The following is a 21,332-nucleotide window of genomic DNA, read 5'->3' as shown; positions in this document are numbered from 1 at the left end:
AACAAAATAAATAACTCTCCCCTCCCCCGCCTTTTTTCAAACGACTTAGTAACCGCGGACTTGACGACGCTAGAAATTCGAGCGAACAAAAATGTCAGCAACGAGTCGATCCGTGAAAAAACCTCCAAATGTAGGATGATTTCTCATCATATTAACACAGATTCGAATTCAGCTGTTGTTTTTTTCTACCTGAAGCCAGATGTAATGTATTGTATTCGTTTTTTTGCGTAGATTCTGGAGAAGAAAATCCACAAGAATCCAAAGTATGATCATATTGGCGCAACCGTTGACACGGGTAGGTTTTTTGAATGAAGATTATTGTTACAAATTCAGATGATCTGATTTTAAATCTGTTAGATGTGTTGCCCTCCGATGACAATATATTTGTAATTTCTTCGTCTCAGGAGCCAGCATTTCAAGATATGAACAAAAGATCGAAGAAATGCGGAAAAGTAGGTGACCTTCTAGTTTGCATGTCGTACTTGTAGCCAATGAATTTAATTAAATGATTTAAACTTAATTTATTCTCAAGTTTGATCTGATCACTGGCTTCGATCGAAAATGAATTACATCTAACTTGTTTTGCGAGCTATGGGTAAAATAGCTGTTTTATCAGCTGTCAATCTCCAGCCTTCATCTATTATAAAATATTTAGCATTCATTGGCTATATTTTATTTATATATGTCTGTAAACATAATTGTCTAAATCTTCTTGAGAATGGGGCAATTAAAGCTCTGCATTGAGATTTCTATGGAGGGTACAATATTTAACAAGTCACAAGGCTAGGAAAAACATTCACCGTACAAAAAAATTTATGGAAGACATTGTGAAATCCATTACTAATTCTGAAATTTAGTTTTACTGATCCTTGACTCTGACAAACTTCTAACATTTCTCCTTATTAAACTATTCAGATTACAAATACAGGAAGGATGAAATTTTCAAGAGAATGAAGGTTTCAACCTTAGCACAGCTGGTATGTTATACGTTTTGTCAATTGTGATTGTAAGCTTGAAGCAGAACAAACAGCTTACCTATTTAATCCTTTAACCCTTCAACTCCCACAAGTGATTGATATGTAACTTCTCCCTATAAAATCCATTCATCGTCTAGCAAAGAGGTAACAAGAATACTTAAACTAATCAGGTAGAGGTTGTTTTCTTGATTTAACACCAAATTCATGTAAATTATTTAAAAGGAAATGTGTAGCAGCTAGAAGGGAGAATTAACAATCAGATCTTGGGAGTGAAAGGCTTAACTTCCAGAAGTGATTAACACGTAACTTCTCCCTATAATATTCTTATGCTATCCAGCAAACAGGTATTGAGAATACGTAAATTTATCAAAGTGTAACTTCCCTATTCTATTGTATTATGTCCTGTGCCTTTTATTCAGATAATTTTGTGTTTTATTATTTATTTCTGTAAGATTTGCATATATCAATGTTTTGGGTTTTCATCTAGATCCTTCAAGTTGCAGAAGCAGTAAGCTTGGAACAGGAAAGAAACAGTATATCAACAGCTGGAGGTTTGTTACTTGTTTTATTTTATTATGTAATTATTCAACTGTGCCTCCATGAGCCAGCAAACAGATTGACAGATGTACAGGCAGAAATACAAAGAGATAGACAATCAGACTGATTATAATCACATTTTGGATGAAACAGATTTCATCTAAAGCCTGCAGATGCAATTTAAGTAGAACTATGATCTTAGCAGGTGTGCTGCATTGCAATTGCAGAAAAGGGGACTGAAAATTCAGGCTTTGAAAGGATTTGAACCTGTGCTTCTTAGATGAGCTGCAAAGCTGCATAAGGCAACTTTTTTAGGGTTCTCTTTTCCCATAAAGGAATTTGATCAATTTTTTAATAAAATACATATTTGATCTGCAGAGCCCATGTGCAAAGAACATTGCTCTACTAGACTGATAGTAAGTAAATCAAGACAGATAGGCAGATAGACATTAACATACATAGACAGATACTCAGGCATGAGGTTGGACAGGCATGCACTGAGAAACACAGACGCACCAACAAACACACAGTTTTTTAATGGAAAGACAAGTGGGTTGAGACACTGACATGTTTTTTTGTTCTTTAACTAATTTTTTCAAAATCCAGTTAAAAAAGGTTTTTAAAAAAATGAAGGATTTGATGTTGTGCATTTTTTATGAAAGGTGAAAGTGTGATGTCTGATGAAACTATCACAGCTGAAGATAAAGAGACACCAAGAGAGGGTGAAGGTATCCCTCCCTTAAATCTAGAAGATGACGAGGCCAGACCAGACTCCACAGCAAGAAGTAGTGCACGCTCAACTCTACAAAGGTTAGATGCAAGCCTTGTGTATAATGTTCAACTGATTGTCAATGTGTGTACTTTGAATGTCTTGTCAGACTGCACACCTTAAGAATTCCAGTCTTTATGCTTGTGTGGAAAAATGACTGGAAAAATGAATTCACAAGCTAACTTAATAAATTTTCAGCCAAACCTCAAGCAAACCTGTTGTTTTCGTAATAGTTTTTGTTTTGTTTTGTTTTGTTTTTTCCTTGTCAAAAAAAATTCACCATCTTCATAATAATAATATCTTGGGTTTATTCACCAAGTCTCATACATGGTGTTGGAGAAGTTGACATACGAGACAAGGATGAAAAAGAAGACAACAGCTTTGATGAAGAACAGTTATCAGTTCCTGAAGTTGAATCTCTGCCTTATCTTTTGCTGGATGTTAGAGATGAAGATGCCTATAAGCAATGTCATATCATAGGAGGTGTGTACTCATAAGGGTCATGTTAGTATTTTAGATGTCTCTTTGGATCAATGTTGGTATCTGAGCAGTGGTGCACCTAACCCTCCCCTAATGCAACAACAGTTAACTAATAACAAGTTAGGGTTGATTTTGGTTTAGGGGAGGGATAGGTGCACAGTTTCTCAGATACTAACATTGATTTGTCTCTTTGAAAAAAGAAAGCTTTCAATTATACATCCTATGGCTGTGTTTTTGGGAGGAGAGTGCTCTGTATGTCATAGCTCGCAAGCAGGCTCTCACATAAGTGCTTTGGCACAAGCTGTTTTGTGTTGAAATGACAGGTCCTGTTGCTTTTCACAAATCATAATAAGGCCTTGATCATCTCTATAACGCACCAGTTTTTGTCAAAATGACAGGTCCTATCACCTCTTACCAATCAGGCTCCGGTTGTTCAGAGAATGGATAAATCTGGATATATCTCTATCCTTTGGATAATGCAATACTTTTTTTTAATACTTATCCTCTGGATAGTGAGTTATCCTCTGGATAATGTTATCTTCCCTCTGAACTACTGGGTCCAGAATGCTAAGTTCGTGGACCATGGCAAACCTCTCCTTGGCTCATCTCCAATCTTCCTGCAGACGCTTCCTGCAGACGCTTCCTGCAGACGCTTCCTGCAGACGCTTTCTGCAACACTAATTAATGAGGACCTGTATTTTGTTTTAAAATTGTTAACCAGCATCTTTGATTTGCAAATCATCAGACGGCCAGAGGATAAAAGATATATAGCAGGCGAATGATGCTTAGCAGGTGGTGGTGTGGGGGGGGGGGGTGTGTGTTGAGGGGGGGGGGAACAGTAGTTCCTGAGTCATTATGTTTTTTCAACCACAGCACCATTCAGTTGTGCAGACTGATGCTTAATGTATTTTTAATATTGAACAAAAGTTCGTCAGAATTAACCGTTTTATTTATTTTCAGCTCTTAGTTATCCTTCTTCAATGCTATCAAGATCATACAACTATTTCACTAAAGAAATTCTTACATTTGTATCCTTTTTTACTAGAGAGGGGGTTATTTTGGATTTTTTTTTCAAATATTGTGAATTTGTAAAATTGCAACATATACCAAACTTAAGGGTTGCTAAGTGAAATCACTGCATGTATCTTATGGCAAAAACGCGCGATATTATTCATAAAATCATAAACCTTTTGAAGACCTGGAATGCCAAAATAGAAATAACTGATTTTCATAGAAGCTGAATTTTTCACCAGACACCAGTAAACGCAATTTTTTTGTTAGCAGTCCGCCATTAGTGTAGTACACGAGCGGTCCTTCTTTTTTAAGACGAAAGGTCGTCGTGCGAGTTTAAAAAGATCAACAGAAAAAATTGACATTTGCACGCCACGCAGAATTATCGTTTTTATCGTGCGCCTCACTTCCAGAGTTCCATGTGGTGCACGAACATCATTTTTCTCTTCGCTGATTTTTTTACTCGCGCGACGCACTTCGCCATAAAGGAACGACTGCTTGTAGTGTGCCATTTGCGTTAGAGGAATTTTTGTATAAATTACATGGAGTAGATAAAATTACTGGGTTTACAATTTGTTTTTAAGGTCAATTTTGATAATGATATGCTGTCTTTGATGATTTATCACTTTTTTGGTGTTCGCTTGCGATTCTTAACTTTAAAAATTTGACAGAAAAATAAGCTGGGAAAGATAATAATACTGTACGATGAAGATGAAAGATTAGCTCCCGCAGCAGCAACGACTTTTGTACAGAGAGAGGTTGACAACGTTTTCATGTTGTCAGGAGGTGAGCAATGTCAGAAAAGCTTCGGCTTTCAATGTTACGGGTTTCAGATAACGAACCGACACTTTCCGAAAATTGCCGAAGATTTTCCGACGACATACGGAAGTTGCTGACAAGTCAATAAGAATTTGTGCAAGTTGAAACATAATTTTCAGAAATTTATCACGATTAAGAAATTTTGCCATAACATACCATAGCATGATTTAAGTATTTATGAGCTCCAAGACCACTAAAGTGAACGGCAGTGATTCATTTCGCAGGTCTCAAAGTGTTGTATAAGAAGTTTCCTGAAGGCTTAGTCGCTGGTCAAGTACCACAGTCCTGCTGGCCCACCCCTCCACCTTCACGAAAGTCATCCGGGAAATCGACGAGCGCGACTAGACCCAGTCCATACGCTTCTGCTGACCAGAAATGGTTTTATCCTGAGGGTATCTTTTGCAATGAAAATAAGATTTAACCAAGAATTCTCTTTATAGTAATGTTCGATAAAAATACTACGATGATTTCGCTGATTATTTTTACTGATTATAGAGGCAAATCTTCCGAGGACAAAATTCTAAAATTAAGTTGTAGACTGAGAAAACGTTAAGTTGCTTGAAAGCGCGTGAAAGACTCTTTACCTTTTGATTTCGAGTAGCGATTTACATTTAAATTCTCCTTACAATAATGATACATTTTGCTGCAAAAAGTTGAAGAGAAATAACACAGTTGTCAGCTGAATTTTGCCTTCTTGATTTTACACCTAATTTCTGGTTATGACAAATTTACTTAACAAATAGATTCAATGTTGCCATACTCCTGTTGAGTAAATAGATTACAGATAACATCAAAACGTGGTAAGAACAAAAAAGTGTTACACGAGGCGCAGCTGAGTGTGTCACTTACGTCTTTACCCTGTTTTGACGTCTTCTTTAATTTTTTATTGTACAGACCCACGTTAAATTGGAATCTATTTGTTTTATATGATTAAAAAAAGCAAATACTGGTAATGATGACGTCATCTATGATCTGTCCTCTAATAAATCATAATTAAGAACCAATCAAACTGTGTGTATGATTAAGCTTATAAAAAATAAGGTAGATCTGCAATTCTCGTCAATCTTGTTGATGAGTTCAAATTCCTGTTTGGTATGTACGTTAGATTTCTCCTTGACATGAAGGCAGATCTGGTGAAACTCCAAGATAAACTGGATGATGAACTTTTGAGTCAAGACAAGAGCAGTAAGTTGTAGTGAAATAAGATCATGTATAGAACTCTATGGATAATTAACGTTAGAAGGAGCTTGTAAATGTAATGAGTAAAATGAAGAAGAAGAAGAAATACAGGTTGATATTTAATTTATTGATTAATATCTTAGTTAATAATTGATTCATTGACTTTGTCATGTGACCCGTCCGTCCGCGCGCTCTATTACTGGAAAACATTAGACAAAAATTCCCTTGTGAGGGCCGTTAGCGATGGTGTGAGCTGAACCGGAAAAAGCGGCACGGCCGCGAGCCTAGCTGGGAGCAAGAAAAGAACATAGTATGAAAAAATAGAACGATGGTCATGAAAACAATACATATTGACACCCTGAAGTCGGGCTGAACGGGAAAATATTTGGCTTTCGGTCATGAAGCACGGACAGAGTGCAGCGAGAAATACTGAGCGCTCTTTCGTTAAGATGACGCCTGTTCTACAGGTTAATTAATTAATAGCTGCTTTCATGAATGAAAGTGAATGAATGAATAGTTGAATAAAAGAAGGAATGAAGAAAGAGAGAAAAAAAAGATTTAGACAACACGATTGCTATTTGACAGATGTACTCTCGCTTTATTACTTCACAGGCCGTCAAAATTCTCGTTTGTCCAGTCGATCAGCAGCGTCATCGGCAAGCAGAGCGTCAACTGCCGCCAGCTCTGCCACCAGTCGCAGCTCGAAACCTGTCTGGAAATAATCCAATAGATTTCAAGACATTTCTCTTTTCAGGACCTCATCCAAGGAAGCGCGTGAAGGCTTGGAAGAAGCCTCAATTTGCGAAGGGCCATGTTAACCAGCCTCCATAGAAGGCCACGTAGTAAAAAAGTTTGCAGAGGTATTGCGTGGTTTTGACGATGAAATGGATATTTTGGACAAAGATCAATGGACGAAGAGAGCCGTTAAAGAATTCTCTAGACTGCAGCATACGTTGGGAAGAAGCTTTACTTGCTTTAGTTTGTGTCACTCATTTCACAATCGGGCACTGGTGCTCAATATACTCAATATGTCCTTAACTTTATGTTCTCTCCAACCATTTTAATAATAAAGGGGTAAGTTTCTAAAGAAACTGTGGTGCTGCGTCGGTGGGAGAGTAAAGCAGGTAATTTAGTGTTAACAACTGGGTTGAAAACGTAAATTAGCCACCGTAAAGAGTAAAAAAGCTGACGTTTCGAGCGTTAGCCCTTAGTCAGACGAAGGGCTAACGCTCGAAACGTCAGCTTTTTTACTCTTTACGGTGGCTAATTTACGTTTTCAACCCAGTTGTTAACACTAAATTACCCATTTTAATAATAGATATTCTGTTATGAATGGGAAAGTTTTCCCATGTTTCATGGCTATAATAACTAGATATCGGACGAATTCGGGAAAACAGGGGAACGTCGGTTGCAGGCGTCTGAGACGTACCACGGTGTGATCGTAAAACAAACAAACAAACAAACAAACAAACAAACGAACAAAATCGCTAGCAAAACGAAACTATCTTGGCTTGGCGTGGTCTACTTCGTCTTCTCTCGGTTCGTTCTACCCGTGAGCTTGGAAACCTGGGTCGAATTCATGTAGTTGAGGCTATTAGTGGAGTACTTGTGGTAAACATTTTGAAACATCAAATATCCTCTTTTAGACTATTAATTTTCAAATAGTCCTAAAATAACATTTCCGCAGGAAAAAAAATTGGAAAGCTAATGAAATAAGAAAGTTAAACCCCTAAAGTGACTTTGGAAGGTTTCTAAGTTGTTTTTCAAGAGAGGTCTGCAGATAAGCCTCGATTTCACGTGCTCGACCCAGTTTTCCAGCATTGGTTATTGTTGTGAACTCCACCTTGTCGCTCCTTCTAACGGGAGTCAAAGTAAACTGCATTATATTTTTTGTCCTGGACGATAATCTTTTTTCATATTTGACGCAATGAGAACGATTGGATTAAAAAAGATATCCCTCGTGCCCATTCATAATTTTAAGTGTTTATTGGCTCAGTGAAGAGTATGAGTCATAAGATTTTGAGTGGAATGGTAGTCGCTGATTACCGCTGAATGAGTCTCTTCACACGACATGTACTTGGAATAGCACTCTGTAAATAAAATGAGAGACTTGAGTTAAAAACATATTGTGTACTGTCAGATACTATCTTCTTTTTTAGTCTTTGTTAACAGTTTTTCTGTTTAGACCCGTTTTTGTGGCTGCTGCCTCTTTTTTGATAGGAAGCGAAGCCGCCATGAAACGGGCACGAGTGAGTGAGAGGGTGACGGTCAGTAACAATATAATTCCGATTTTGATTTAATTTCGACCTGACGTTTCTCAGTGCTTCTGTTGTTGTCATATTTTTTTTCGGGGGGGAGGGGGTGGGGAGTATCCCATTAGTTCGATACTCGATACACATTTGAGTTCTCTCCTTTCAAGATACCTGAAGTTTAACAAGGTGGGAATAATAGAATGGTGGAATATCCTAAAACGAGGAATGCCTTGTGTGAAACAAGGGTCTCACAAAAATGGAATCGCAAAGAAATTGTAAAAATAAAAGAAGTGTTGTTTAACGATCATTAGAGGATAGAGGAACCCTAAGGCTTTTAAACTAGCCCCTATAAATTATTATCACATTACTATTTTTATCATCATCATCATCATCATTATTATTATTATTATTATTATTAATATTATTAACTGTAACCATATGATTACTGTTTGAATTTTAATTATTCACTATACGCTTCAATCGTCTTTCTCTTGTGGAAGAGACTACGCATAAATATGTAGGATGCTGCAGGTCTTCTGTTTAGTATGAAAACAACGCTACCTTCTTTTTTCTAGAAAATTCTATAGTATGCATGTCAGCATGACTGAAGATTTCTAGGAGCTTCTATTCACAATAACAATTATTCCTAACAATCACTAACGTCTGATTTTAAGAATTTGGACATTAGAGTGCGATTTTTGATTTTGGACACTTTGTGGCCGATTTTGATTTTAGACAATAATGTTCGATATGTTATTTTGAACATTAGAATATGATTTTAAGATTTTTGACACTTGTGTCCGATTCTTGATTTTAGATTTTAGGCGCTAATTGCCGATTTAGGATTTTGGACACTAGTGGCCGACTCTACAGAATTTGGTTGTTCCCTCTATTTCTTTTCATGATTTTCGCTCGGAAAAAACAACATTGTGCAATGTTTTGAAAAACCAATGGCGTCGATTACTTTTAGAGTATGACAGATTCATGGGCAAATTTTGAAAGAAATACTGTTCTATAAGCATTTTTTAGGATACTGTTCGCAAGAAGTCTTATGATAAATTACTAGTCACATGAACCTATTACGTATCTATTTTTCTATTTTTCTAATTTAACCGAGCCTTGTCCAGCGGTTTGTCGAAACTCAGTATGCGTTGTGGCGTAACGTAAACAAGCGCTCCACGTTGGTAGTTGGGGATCGCGAAAGCGGAAAATGGTTCCGGGTTGAATATCTCTTTGTTTTATTTGCCGTAATTGGTTTCTTTTTGAACGATAAGGCACTTATGAGTTTTGATGAGGAGGTTTCGAGCAGCGAGCTGTCTGAACTAGTGCATTATTTTTCAAAATATCCTTACAGAGCGCGGGATGCCAACTCGAAGGTGATAATTTCCTAACACTTTTATGAGAATTCAGGATTAAATATCGTTACAAACTTGTATCCTCAAGTAGATTTTATCTATGATTTATCACGACTACGAAGACTATTACTCAATCATTTTTTTTTCGTTTTTATTTTATCAGATAGAGGGCATCCAGAAGAAATGCTTACAGCTCTTTTCTAAAGATTACAAATTTACGGTTAGTCAATTGAATTCGTCATTCGTCAGTTAGTTTCGAGAAATCGCATGGGTTTTTGTTTCCTGTGCGTAACTAGGGTGATGTTCACCAAAGTTTCATGTGTTTGCATATTGCTAAAACGTGTTTTTTTTTTTTTTTTTACATTTAGACAATCACCAACAGCAATGGAGACTTGTGCAACCATTACCCGCTCAAACTGGTTATTTTAGAGTCAAAGCTTCATTGTGGAGAGTCAGACAAGAACGAAAGGTAACTCTCTATCTGTACTTGAGAAAATCTGATATTTGTTATATTGTTATATAGTTAAATTACTAGGTTGCTCAGTAAATTTTGTGTCCACTGACTTCACCGTCGTCCTGAAAATTTTAAACCTTTGGAGAAATTTCCTTCCGAGCTCGAGTGTCAAAGGGAAATATCGGGTAAGACTTCCGCACAGCCTCATGGTAAAAAAAAGCTGTGGTCCCCAAGGCAATCTATTGTTTTTTACCATTGTTTTTTTTGGTATGCATGATGAAGTATGAGGCTAATAATGGAAATCTCATCAAAAATTTAAATATATTGCCCCATCAATTTAGTGTCAGTTACTGTTCAGTGATTGGTGTGATTATTATTAAGCAAATAGCTATTTGTAACCACAATAAATGTTGTAATTTTTTTTGTAACACTCAGTGACTCATATAGAGATATTAGAGATAGGAAACCTGTTTTGGGCATTTTTTCGTGTGACAACACAGCAACTGACATGTCAAAGCACATTTCCAGTTTTAAGACAAAAATTGGATTGCATTTGTTAAGAATGCCACTCATAGGTCACCTCAGTAATGCTCAGACAGTTTTAATTTTACATGATGTTTACTTGCTGGATTCATTTTGAATTTAACTAGTACGTTTTGAATATATCCCACAAAATTTTTAAGTTGACCCTTTAACTCTTAGAAGTGATCAACATGAAACTTCTCCCTATAATATCCTTACATTATTCAGCAAACAGGTAATGAGAATATTGAAACTTATCAGGTAGAAGTTGTTATCTTGATCTTTCACTAAATTCTCATTACTAATTTACAAGGATATGTGTAACAGCTAGAGGAGAGAATATATAATCAGATCTTGGGAGTTAAAGGGTTAACTTTGTCAGTAAGTAAGAGCATCCTACCAAGCAAAACTAAAATTAGAGACACACCCCTAATTTGGACTTGAAGTGAAGCATGTAAAAGGGAAAGTGTGCCTAAAAGCTTATTTTGGGAAATTTATATTTTTAAAGAGAAGTGGAATTTAGCATAGTTTTCAAACTGGATTCATAATTAATGTGACAACCTTTTGATAAATGGAGGTGGTGATTTAATATAATCAAATTAATGTTAAGACAAGAGAAGATTTAGTATGGTTGGGACAAATGGTTTTGGTTTACAATTATTTTTCACTCCTCAGTCAAAAAGCAAATGATGCAAGGGAACTTCGGGATCTGTTTGTGAAGGCTAGATTTGCCAGATGTAGATCAAGATTTGTTGTTCCAGTTATTCTCTTTGAGGGAAAGGTAAAGTTTGTCAAACAAAACAAATCTTTTGAACAGTTTTCCTAATTATGAATGGTTACCATGGCAAATGAGAATTTCCTTTCTTCATGAGTGTTTTAGTTTCAGTTTTGTCATTTTTCTCAGGGATCAGATTTCCTTGTTATAAACAATAATCTTATTTTATAACAGACAAGACCTTTTATTTGTCCTAGAGAAGTTAAATCTGATTCAGAAACTAGAACTCTATTCTGTAACTTATTAAAAATACATGCATAATGAACAAACAAGAATCAGAGAGATAGACTTCCAACGAAGGCTTGTCTGAAAAAGTTTGATTATTAATTCTTGCAAAGTGAAACTAAAGGTTTTTTAATTTTGCTTTCTAGAATATTTGCAGATCAGCTACATTATCAGGAGGACCTGAAATTTATGGTCGATCTGGATATGATTTCCTTTTTGCTGGTAAGAATGTATTCGGAAATAAATATTGTGACTGAAGACCTTGTAGTATCTTTCCCATAAATGGAACTCTAACATGTAGAGATCTCTGATTTTTTGGGATGAAATCAAGAATGTTTCTATTTTTCTGACTTGTCTTGGATTTCTGAGATTATCAGCAATCATTCATGAGATATAATGGAAACTTCAATTTTCACTGACATGGACATCAGTGATAAGGTTAGGTTGATAACAGTTCTCTAATTGCTAAGCTCCAATACCAATATTACGGTAAAAAGTGACATGTGAAAGAATCTGAGACAGTTATCTTGTGTATTGAAAAATCGAGGATGGTTAGGAAGCAGTGAAACTGCTGAAAGGCCCCTTCTGAATTGTGTTCTCATTTATTAATAAATGCTATGTAAAATAATTGTAGAGAAAGATGTTTTCCATCTTGTCACAAGCATGGGATGAAGAAAAAATTCCTCATGAGGAGCTCCTAAAAAATTCCCCATGAATAACTTCATAAAAATTCCCCATCAGGAACTCCTTTAAAATTCTCCGTGAAGAACTTATTGTGGGGACTCAAAATTTTTTCTTTCCCTCATGCTCGTGACAAGACGAAGAACATCTTTCTCTCTTTCCCTACTGAGCTTAGACCTTACTATCTTTTTTATTCTAAATGTAGGTGGTGAAAGTATCCCTGATAATCCACTAGAAGAAGTTAATGGAGTGAATGGAACAGGGTCTCTTTATTCAAGGTGAATAATATTGATATTTTTTAAATATTGATATTTATTAAGGATTATATTAATTAAAGGCAAGGCATTTCTTTTCTGCCTTTCTTTAAATCTGTTTATATAATTGAATGATGCTGTGGACACTGCTGGACCTAGCAGTATGCAAAGCTTTTCACGTAAGAACCTGATAATGGCTGAGCTCTTTGTTCAGATCTTTGTAACTCAGTGGCCCAAGACATTCAATTATTGAATGTCTTGTGTTCCATTCCTTTAGTTCTCATGAGGAGTCAAAACACACCTTTCTTTATGCCACATTCAGTTGTCAAAACATGTGGCAAAAAGTAACTTAAAATAAATGATTTTTCAAAGCAGCTGCTTTTCTTACAAGAATTCTTAGTGTGCAGTATAGATACTTAATAAGCAAAATATTCATTTGACATAGTTTGATGCTACTTTGGTTTGCAGATTTAATGAATGTAACCAAAGAAGTTACAATTCATAGACCCAACGTTTCGACACTCCTGTCTAGTGCCTTCATCAGGGAATGACCCCATCATAATTGACCCCTGATGAAGGCAGTAGACAGGAGTGTCGAAACATTGGGTCTATGAATTGTAACTTCTTCGGTTACATTCATTAAATCTGCAAACCAGAGTAGCATCAAACTATGTCTGATTGTTCACCTGGTTGCCATGTGAACTTTAATATATTAAATTCATTTGATTTTTTTAAATTTTAAGGGAAAGTAATTACATGTTGGAATCAGTTGATAATGTTGAGAGGGTCTAACTCAAACAAAATTTGCCCTCTTTTAATTTGTTCACTAGTGCCAGTGGTGAATATGACTTATTTGACCGCATCAGAGGTCAGGATATTCGCTTGCTCAAAACTCTCAAAGTAAAATACATCTGTGACTTGATGGTGGAGAAAAAAAAAGTCAAGTTTGGAATGAGGTGAGAATTTGTTGTGACAATGTTAGTTCATTGTGAAGATCACTAGTAAATTATGTTTTAATCATTAAACAAATATTTGATAAATATGTGTTGAACATTTTTAGGGTGTCATCTTCAGAGAAGGTGGACAAAATCCAGCGATACTCGGACTTCTGTTTGTGTTCTGTTCCTTATCCAGGTAAATGCTATAAAGACATTGTTTGATTCCATTGTAACTCTTTTCCAAATACAAGTGAAATTTGTAACATTTGAAGAAAGGTTTAATTCAAACTAAAACTTAGGAAAACAACACAAATTTTTTTTCATTATTTTGGTAGTGAGTTAGGTTAGCTCTAATGAGAATTCATGAGATGTTATTTGTACTGCAATATGTTAATTTTTTCTCTTTCCAAAGGCTGTGAATTTTTTCGAGACTTCAAGGAGAATGAGTACAATGCAGATGGTTTACATTTCAATTGGCAACAGGTAATATATCAAGGACTTTTGTGCGTTTTCTTACTTGTTATTTGAAAATAAGTAATATTTGAGAGTTGTTTGTTAGCTTCCTGTAAGTTTTATTGTTGACGTTGTTTCTTTAAGAATCTTTAGCTTAATAGTCTTCTCACCTTTTGTAGGATTATGTTGACACAAAATTAAGTGTTCCTGATTTGCTACTGCATCGTCAAGGAATCGAATGGCACAACTATCAGGTTTGATGTAAAAAATGTTGGTTAAAAAATAGAGTGATTACTTTAAATCAAGAATAAATTAGACATTTTTTTTATAATGTTAGTAGGCTGACTCATTATAAAACAAGGCCATTGATTTCTTAACTGCTCTAACAGAAGGCTAGTACTTGGAACCTCAGCTTCTCAAAATATGCTATCAATGGCATAACCATAATAAGCATAACCAATGAAATAACTCAACACAATGTTTCCACTGTTCACGATATTCATATACAGATTTTTTATGTTACAGTATATTGTTTGTCATCTAGAAGAATTAACATAAGTCATATGATGGGGGAAATTGTTCTTTTTGATAATCAACTGATACATAACTGTTTAGTGAAAAATTTGATCTAAGATTATATGATATTTTGCAGTGATAACATGTTGGCCCAGTCTTATTTTGGTTCTTTTTCTTTTTCTTTTTCACAGTTATGGGATCTCGTAACACTGACTCAAAACTATCTTAATCTTTTGATAAGCTGTGTTAAAGATGGTAAGCTCACTACACCAGCTGTTCTACAGGACATGTTTAATTTTACAAGTGCAATCAGATGAACTGACTTTTGTTTCATTTAGGTGAAGGAGGACTGTTGATACACTGCATTTCAGGATGGGACAGAACTCCTTTATTTATTTCACTCCTTAGGATGTCTTTATGGGCGGTGAGATCATCATCTATTGGTTGACTGGTTTAGTAACCCACACTGAATGTTTGGAGAATATTTGAATAGAGAAAGGTGTTTTTTGTCTTGTCACGAGCGTGGGACAAAGAAAAAGTCCCTATGAGTTCTTTTACAAAGTTCATATGACTAGCGTCTGAGGATAGATTCCTCATGGGAACTCAGAATTTTTTCCTTGTCCCACGCTCGTGACAAGATGCAAAAACATCTTTCTCTATTTCTTTACCAAGCTCAACACTTACCATTTCTCTTATTTTATTTACAAACATGGATCTATCGACATTGCTGATCCTAGCAGTATACAGGACGCTTGTCATAATGTCGTAATAGATTTCATAAGGACCGTAGAGTCTCTCACCGTAGTCTCCGTGGCTCAGTAGTAGAGCAACGAAGCGTGGAATCTGAAGGTCTGAGATTCGGTCCTCATGGAAACTCAGAATTTTTCCTTCGTCCCACGCTCGTGACAAGACGCAAAAATATCTTTCTCTATTTCTTTACCGAGCTCAAACTTGCCATCTCTCTTATCCCAATATTTGAGTATTTGGTATTAAAACGAGAAGAGTTTGTATATCACGAGGCAAGAGCAAGTGATTGACCCATATGTCGAGGGTTCAATTATCTTTTGAAATGGGTTATTAGGCCAGTTAACGGACAAAATTGGGTTCTGTTGCTATTCAGTGATAACATTTGAGCTTACGATTTCTACAGTGACAACTTTTTTTATTTGATGACAAGGAACTTCAAATTTACAATCTTCTTTATTCAACAGTTTTCATACTCTAACTTCTCTCATTGTTTATGCGTATAGGATGGAAGAATTCATCAGTCGCTGAGTCCTGCAGAGCTACTTTTTCTTACAATAGCTTATGACTGGTTCTTATTTGGGTAAGAGTTACTTAACCCTTTAACCTCTGGATCAAATTTGTAATTCTCCTTACGGTCAACAATACAATTTATATAATGTTAGTTCAGAGAATTTAGTAGAAGATCAACTAATTATCCCCAAATTGATAGTTTTCTTTATTCTCATCACTTCCCTGGTTGATATTGTATTGATATTGTAAGGAGAAATTCTGTCTTGGTCACTCGTGTGAGTTTAAGGGTTAAGGAAGAAATCACGGAAGAGAAGTTGCGGGGTTGTCTTAACTAACACTTCCATCTCCTACTACGGCAAGCTTATCAGATCTTCTGAAGATAATACGCGTCTTGAAATCATGGGTTAGATAACGTAGGAAGATTTTTCTTCGTGTGATTCTCCTTTGGTAGAAATGTATAGTTACTACTCTTTTGTCTCTTACTGAAGGCATGGTCTCCCTGAGAGACTTCAGCGTGGAGAAGAGGTTAGAATCTCAGTTTTTAACCCTTTACACCCCAACATCAGTATGCATATTCTCCATACTGTTCACTATACATTTTTTAAGGTGCTGATAAGGAGAATTTGTATGAAAATCAAGAGCTTCTTTATTTGGTGATCATTTCCCGTATTCTCGTGAACTTAATGTGTGATTCAGGGGTGATATTGTATGGAGAAATTAGATGCTGGTCACTCTTAAGGGTCAAAGGGTTAACTGAAACTTAAGCATACACTGAGGACCCTCTCAAATTTGCCTCGCTTCTAGCCCAGCGTGTGGCTTTGTGGCTCAGCTGGAAGCACCACTCCACTAGTATCTGAAAGGTGATTTAGTATTATCAACTGAGTTCATAAGGTGAATTGGCCGCCGTTAAGAGCGATTGACGAAGGACTAACGCTCGAAACATCAGCTTTTAAACTCTTTGCAGTGGCCAATTTACGTTATCAACTCAGTTGATAACACTAAATAACCCTGTTATACTCTCCCACCGACGCAGCACCACAGTTTCTTTAGAAACTTACCCCCTTTATTTATAGTATCTGAAAGCAGGAGTTCGCATTCGATCGATGCCGGAATTTTTTCAGGCTTCATTTCTGCAATTGCCAAGATCTCATCTCACTCACGAGTATCATTGCTTAACTTGGTAATAGTGAACAATGATTCCTATTTTCGGCTGTCGGTAACCTGTCGGTCAACTGTCGGCCGACAGGTTACCGACACATTACCGACTGTCGGCCGACAATATCTTTCGGGTACTGTTCTTCATTTTTACCTTTAACTTGATTAGGAACAATATATCACCCGGCAGGAAATGTCCCTGATTACGGAAATCATGTCTCTTTTCACTGCTTACTTATTGATGTTTTTCTTTCAGGTTTTCTTCTTTTGTTTCAATTTCTTGAAAAACATAGCGTCAGATGACTTTTCTGTAAATTCATCTTTAACCCGGAGGTACATGAGCGTTTGTTTGTTTGTTTCTTTTTGATGAGACATCATAAGATTAAAATGACAAAGTATACTTACTAGCAGTCGTTCGGATTCATTCAGCTCAAAAAAACTTCCAAGGCACATTGTGTCCACGAACAAAGTGTTACGCCATGTGTTACACGAATTAGGCAGTGTTGGATGTTGGTAATTTACTTATTTCTTCTATGGAGCATTATTTTGCGTGCAAATTCTTCGCAAAATGGGGTGCAAATTTGGAAACTTAGGCAGGCATAAATCCTCCTAAAACAGAGTCGAGTACACTTTCCTTCCACCTTTTATCCTATATATTTTCGGAAAATGACTATCGTCAAAGACCTCTTTTGCTAATCTCATGGTCTAACAAAGTTGTATGCTTTATTATCAGAGCTGGTGATAAGCGAAGTGACTCTATAGGTCAGTTTGATGTTGGTGCAGTGTTATTAGGTAGGTTTAGCGTACTTGACTGTCACTGCTTTGAAAGTGTTTTATTAAGTGCTTTTTAATTTGCACCTGCTTTTCAGAAAGAAACGAAAAGTGATGGCGTGTTGATGTGGTCATGGATAGAGTCTTGTCTCTTGCAAGTAAATTGAGCTTGGGAAGTTACAGTGGCGAGACACAACAGCTTTATAGTGTAACATGTGACATCCCATTTCTTCTGAGTTGACATTTTTCACCATCAATTTTCCATTGACAGATGATACTCAGTTTATCGATTTTTACGCGGGAGTTACTGAAGCCTGAATATTTCCAATGGCATGATATAACAGATATAATGTGTGACGCTGAGCAAATTCTTTTTTTCCTACACAGATGATCGACTGTCACGCGGGAGTAACTCAAGTTTGAGTAGCTGTAGTAGCATGACGTCAGAACAAAGAACAAGTTTTTTCATAGGTCAGGAGATAGCAGAAGACTCAGAATTAGCTTCTTCCTCATTTACCATGTAAGTTGATTAGTTCTCGATGATATTCGTTCCTTTGGTTCCACTTTGTTGTGTAATGAGAGTATTATACTGCTTCAAATGCTGATTTGATAATAGGAATCTGTTCTTTTTCCTTCTCAGTTGTAACGGCGCACGCGCAGCGTATCACTCTCCACCTCGTTCTCACGCAGATCATGAATTTCGTCACCAGTCCACCAGTCCTCTTCCGGTTCCACGTCGGTCAAGAAAGAACTCAACTCCATCTGATCAAGTATGGACAGGCGCTCTGATTATTGAACAGTTTTTATATGAAATAATTCATATTTGTACTGCGGTTGTAGATGAAAGTGAAATGTGATCATCGCAGTAAATTTTCCAATTTAAGCAATTGGAAAGAAGAAGCCTAAAAAAAATCAGGGCTTCAACGGGATTCGAACCCGTGACCTCCGCGATACCGGTGCGATGCTCTACCAACTGAGCTATGAAGCCACACATTGGGAGCGAGGTCAATTTATTGAGTTCATATCTTCCCGTGCAGTGAAATGATGTGAAGTTTTTATATGAAATAATTCATATTTGTACTGCGGTTGTAGATGAAAGTGAAATGTGATCATCGCAGTAAATTTTCCAATTTAAGCAATTGGAAAGAAGAAGCCTGAAAAAAATCAGGGCTTCAATTTACTGCGATGATCACATTTCACTTTCATCTACAACCGCAGTTGGTAGAGCATCGCACCGGTATCGCGGAGGTCACGGGTTCGAATCCCGTTGAAGCCCTGATTTTTTTCAGGCTTCTTCTTTCCAATTGCTTAAATTGGAAAATTTACTGCGATGATCACATTTCACTTTCATTATTGAACAATTTGCGAAATTTTTGTTTTAAGTTTTCTTTTTAGGATTCTACTGCTTATTCTATATTCCTACCCCTACATACCCTTGCCAGATTCAAGTGAGAATTTTTATGTTGTATTACGACGACATCCTGTCTAGAGGAAGTTTTCACTTGCTGGACTTGACCACAGTATTACATTTTAATCTATTATTCAACTGTCCTTTTTTCCCGTGTCTTCTTTTCAGAAACCGTCCTCTACATGTGGAAGGTAATTTAAACTCATTTAACTTTCTATCTTTCTTTCGAGTTTTAAACCTGGAGTAAATTTCCCCACCCACCCCAAATAAATTATTACTTTTCTTTTTCAAGCTGGCAGTTGATATCAGGAACAGGGAGTCCGAACGGAACTACCACTGTACGAGATTCTCCAATATCCGCACTTGGACATGGCAGCAGCTCAACAAGCTTGTGAGTTTTGTTTGCATGTTTGTAGCCGCCCGAGCAACGGTTTTTTAGTTACAAGGTCATATTGTATTTGTCAAACCACTGTCAATAAGCTAGTGAACCAATCAGAACACAAAGAAATCATGCAGCTGGTGCTAAGGGTGGGAAGATGTGCAAACAGTCGTAATGGCGGAAAGTGTATAGCTGGTATAAATGATTGCGGGAAAAATGGTGTAACTTGGGAAAAGAGCGGGAAAGAATCTATGCTGTGATTGTTTGGAGTAGGGTCACATGTTAACTGAATTCTCTGTGACTCAGAAATGTTTGTCATGCTAAACAGCTAGTCAGGGTGCTATGTAGCTCCGCTTTGCTAGTATTTCGTACACAATGCGTGACCCTTCCTCATTTTGTGTCTATTTACAGAGCTGAAAGCGTGGACGAGTGCTCTGAACGACAGGTGCGCTTAGGAGCCATCCGTAGCTTGTTTCATCAACTTTATTTCAAGGCTGTCGGCTACACGACGAAGTACGAAGCTGGCAATTCCTTCTCGAGTATTCTTGATCAAGTAACCGAGAAATTACGGGAAGGATGGGGTACCGTCGTTTAGCTTAGTCAATTCGAATTCAATTCACGATTCTTAAAAAGAAAATGAAAATTGTTTGAACACCCTTTAACAAAAAATTGCACCTGTTGTAGTACTTAAACCGAGTTTGCGCACTTCATGGTCCTCTGTCACTGTCCTATGCGCCCCTATCTCTAAATGCCCTAAATACCAAATTCCAATTCGATGCAGAAACAATGGACAAGATGAGCCACCTAGTGGATTGTCCATTGTTAAATTGCTATTTATTCATTCCCATTGAATGTCCTGACTTTCAGTTGTGCTGCGACTAAGTCCTTTTGTTGTGATGATTATCTTCAGAATGATATCCCTTTCGTCAAAGAAGAGAAAATTTGGAAATTACTTTCAATCTCGTTTTTATGGGTCAACTCTCTTCCTCCCTAGAAGGAAGGAAGAGAGAGGACCCTAGGAACGAGGTTAGTTTATTTTTAGTTCATCGGTAATAATGCAATGTTCGCGTCGTATTTTAAATTACTTCTACGGTAAACCGAGTTTTAAGAGTTGCGTTAGTCAGAAATTTAAGAAAATTAGCTTTCTTAAGGCGAGAGGTGTTGTCCAAATCAAGTGTAGTTTTTGTTTGCTGAACTCAGTTTCTTTTCACCTAACTTGAGAGAAAAACATTCGACGAAATTCTTTAAAACGAGTGAAATCACAGAACTAAACTGAATTTTACGTAGCTTATAAATGCAGTGAAAACAAATCAATACAAACAGTGCAGACCAGAATAGACCTTCCAAAATTTCGACAACGATAAACTCTCTGCAATTCTTAACTTCAAGTGAATCAGTGCTTAGTCTCATATACCAACTGACCAGCCTCTTCTGGAAGGACTGTGTAAACAATCTTCAGACAATTAGTACCGAGCGCAAAGCGCAAGGGATCTTTGGAGGAATTAACAACTATGTTTTTCCTTCTTTCTCTGCCGGCCGATAATTTTTTCAGGAGAGAAGTCTGGGCAGGAATTGTTGCAAGACCACGTAAACCATCTAACATGGAAGGAAATTATAAAGACAAAATTAGTATCTAATTGTTGTTGATAACGAATATTTTGTTAATCAGAAGAAGCAGCATTACTAGTTTCCCACTGCGAACTAGAAGAGTTGATCTGTTGAAGAAATTAAATCTTTTTGAAAATAGCATTACTTGTAATGCTAAATTGTTAACAGTCCTCCTATACTAACAAATTGTGGTGAAATACATTGAAAATTTCCTCTTCTCTGATAATATTCGCATCCAAATATATTCATAGGTAATAATACTTGTTTGAAAGATGAAATTCTTGATAATCTCTGAGAGTATTTTAAAGTCACTTCACACCTAATATCAAATTAAAGAGTGTTCTCAATATTTGTTTCAGAATGTGTCAAATATCGTTTGGTTGGTTGTTATTTGAATATGTTTTGAAGGTTTCTTAGAGATTTTAATTTCAATATCTCATTAGTAATTCTCTTTACGGTCTACCACACAATTATTTTGAAGTTTCAGAATTCCGCCTCGTGACACCGGTAGAGAAAGTACCCTCTGGAATAGGCAATTTAGCGTTAACAACTGAGTT

At 36.5% G+C, this 21,332-nt stretch overlaps 2 protein-coding genes across 2 annotated transcripts; both read left to right on the top strand.

Moving 5' to 3' along the window:
* The first annotated feature begins 38 nt into the window (after positions 1 to 38).
* LOC113680947 (centrosomal protein of 41 kDa B) lies at positions 39 to 7,894 on the top strand. The gene is made up of 12 exons (XM_089206506.1): positions 39 to 130; positions 232 to 295; positions 405 to 452; positions 916 to 977; positions 1,465 to 1,528; positions 2,177 to 2,324; positions 2,603 to 2,766; positions 3,724 to 3,791; positions 4,446 to 4,560; positions 4,818 to 4,985; positions 5,722 to 5,778; positions 6,385 to 7,894. Exons 1-12 carry the CDS (start codon positions 92 to 94, stop codon positions 6,492 to 6,494), a joined length of 1,107 nt encoding a protein of 368 aa, XP_089062632.1. The 5' UTR covers positions 39 to 91; the 3' UTR covers positions 6,495 to 7,894.
* A 1,268-nt stretch (positions 7,895 to 9,162) lies between these two features.
* Positions 9,163 to 21,133, top strand: LOC113680946 (phosphatidylinositol-3,5-bisphosphate 3-phosphatase MTMR14). Its single transcript, XM_027198000.2, has 21 exons — positions 9,163 to 9,400; positions 9,543 to 9,599; positions 9,748 to 9,848; positions 11,031 to 11,136; positions 11,502 to 11,577; positions 12,242 to 12,314; positions 13,121 to 13,246; positions 13,351 to 13,424; positions 13,641 to 13,711; positions 13,861 to 13,935; positions 14,389 to 14,452; positions 14,536 to 14,621; positions 15,448 to 15,524; positions 15,943 to 15,979; positions 16,866 to 16,942; positions 17,343 to 17,401; positions 17,768 to 17,900; positions 18,021 to 18,150; positions 18,957 to 18,979; positions 19,081 to 19,179; positions 19,579 to 21,133. Exons 1-21 carry the CDS (start codon positions 9,305 to 9,307, stop codon positions 19,760 to 19,762), a joined length of 1,824 nt encoding a protein of 607 aa, XP_027053801.2. The 5' UTR covers positions 9,163 to 9,304; the 3' UTR covers positions 19,763 to 21,133.
* The last annotated feature ends 199 nt before the right edge of the window (positions 21,134 to 21,332 follow it).

The sequence above is a fragment of the Pocillopora damicornis genome, chromosome 5, assembly GCF_964200805.1.
Source record: "Pocillopora damicornis chromosome 5, jaPocDami1.2, whole genome shotgun sequence".
Taxonomy (NCBI): domain Eukaryota; kingdom Metazoa; phylum Cnidaria; class Anthozoa; order Scleractinia; family Pocilloporidae; genus Pocillopora; species Pocillopora damicornis.
The sequence above is the reverse complement of the archived record's forward strand: the minus strand, read 5'-3'. Positions and strand labels throughout refer to the sequence as shown.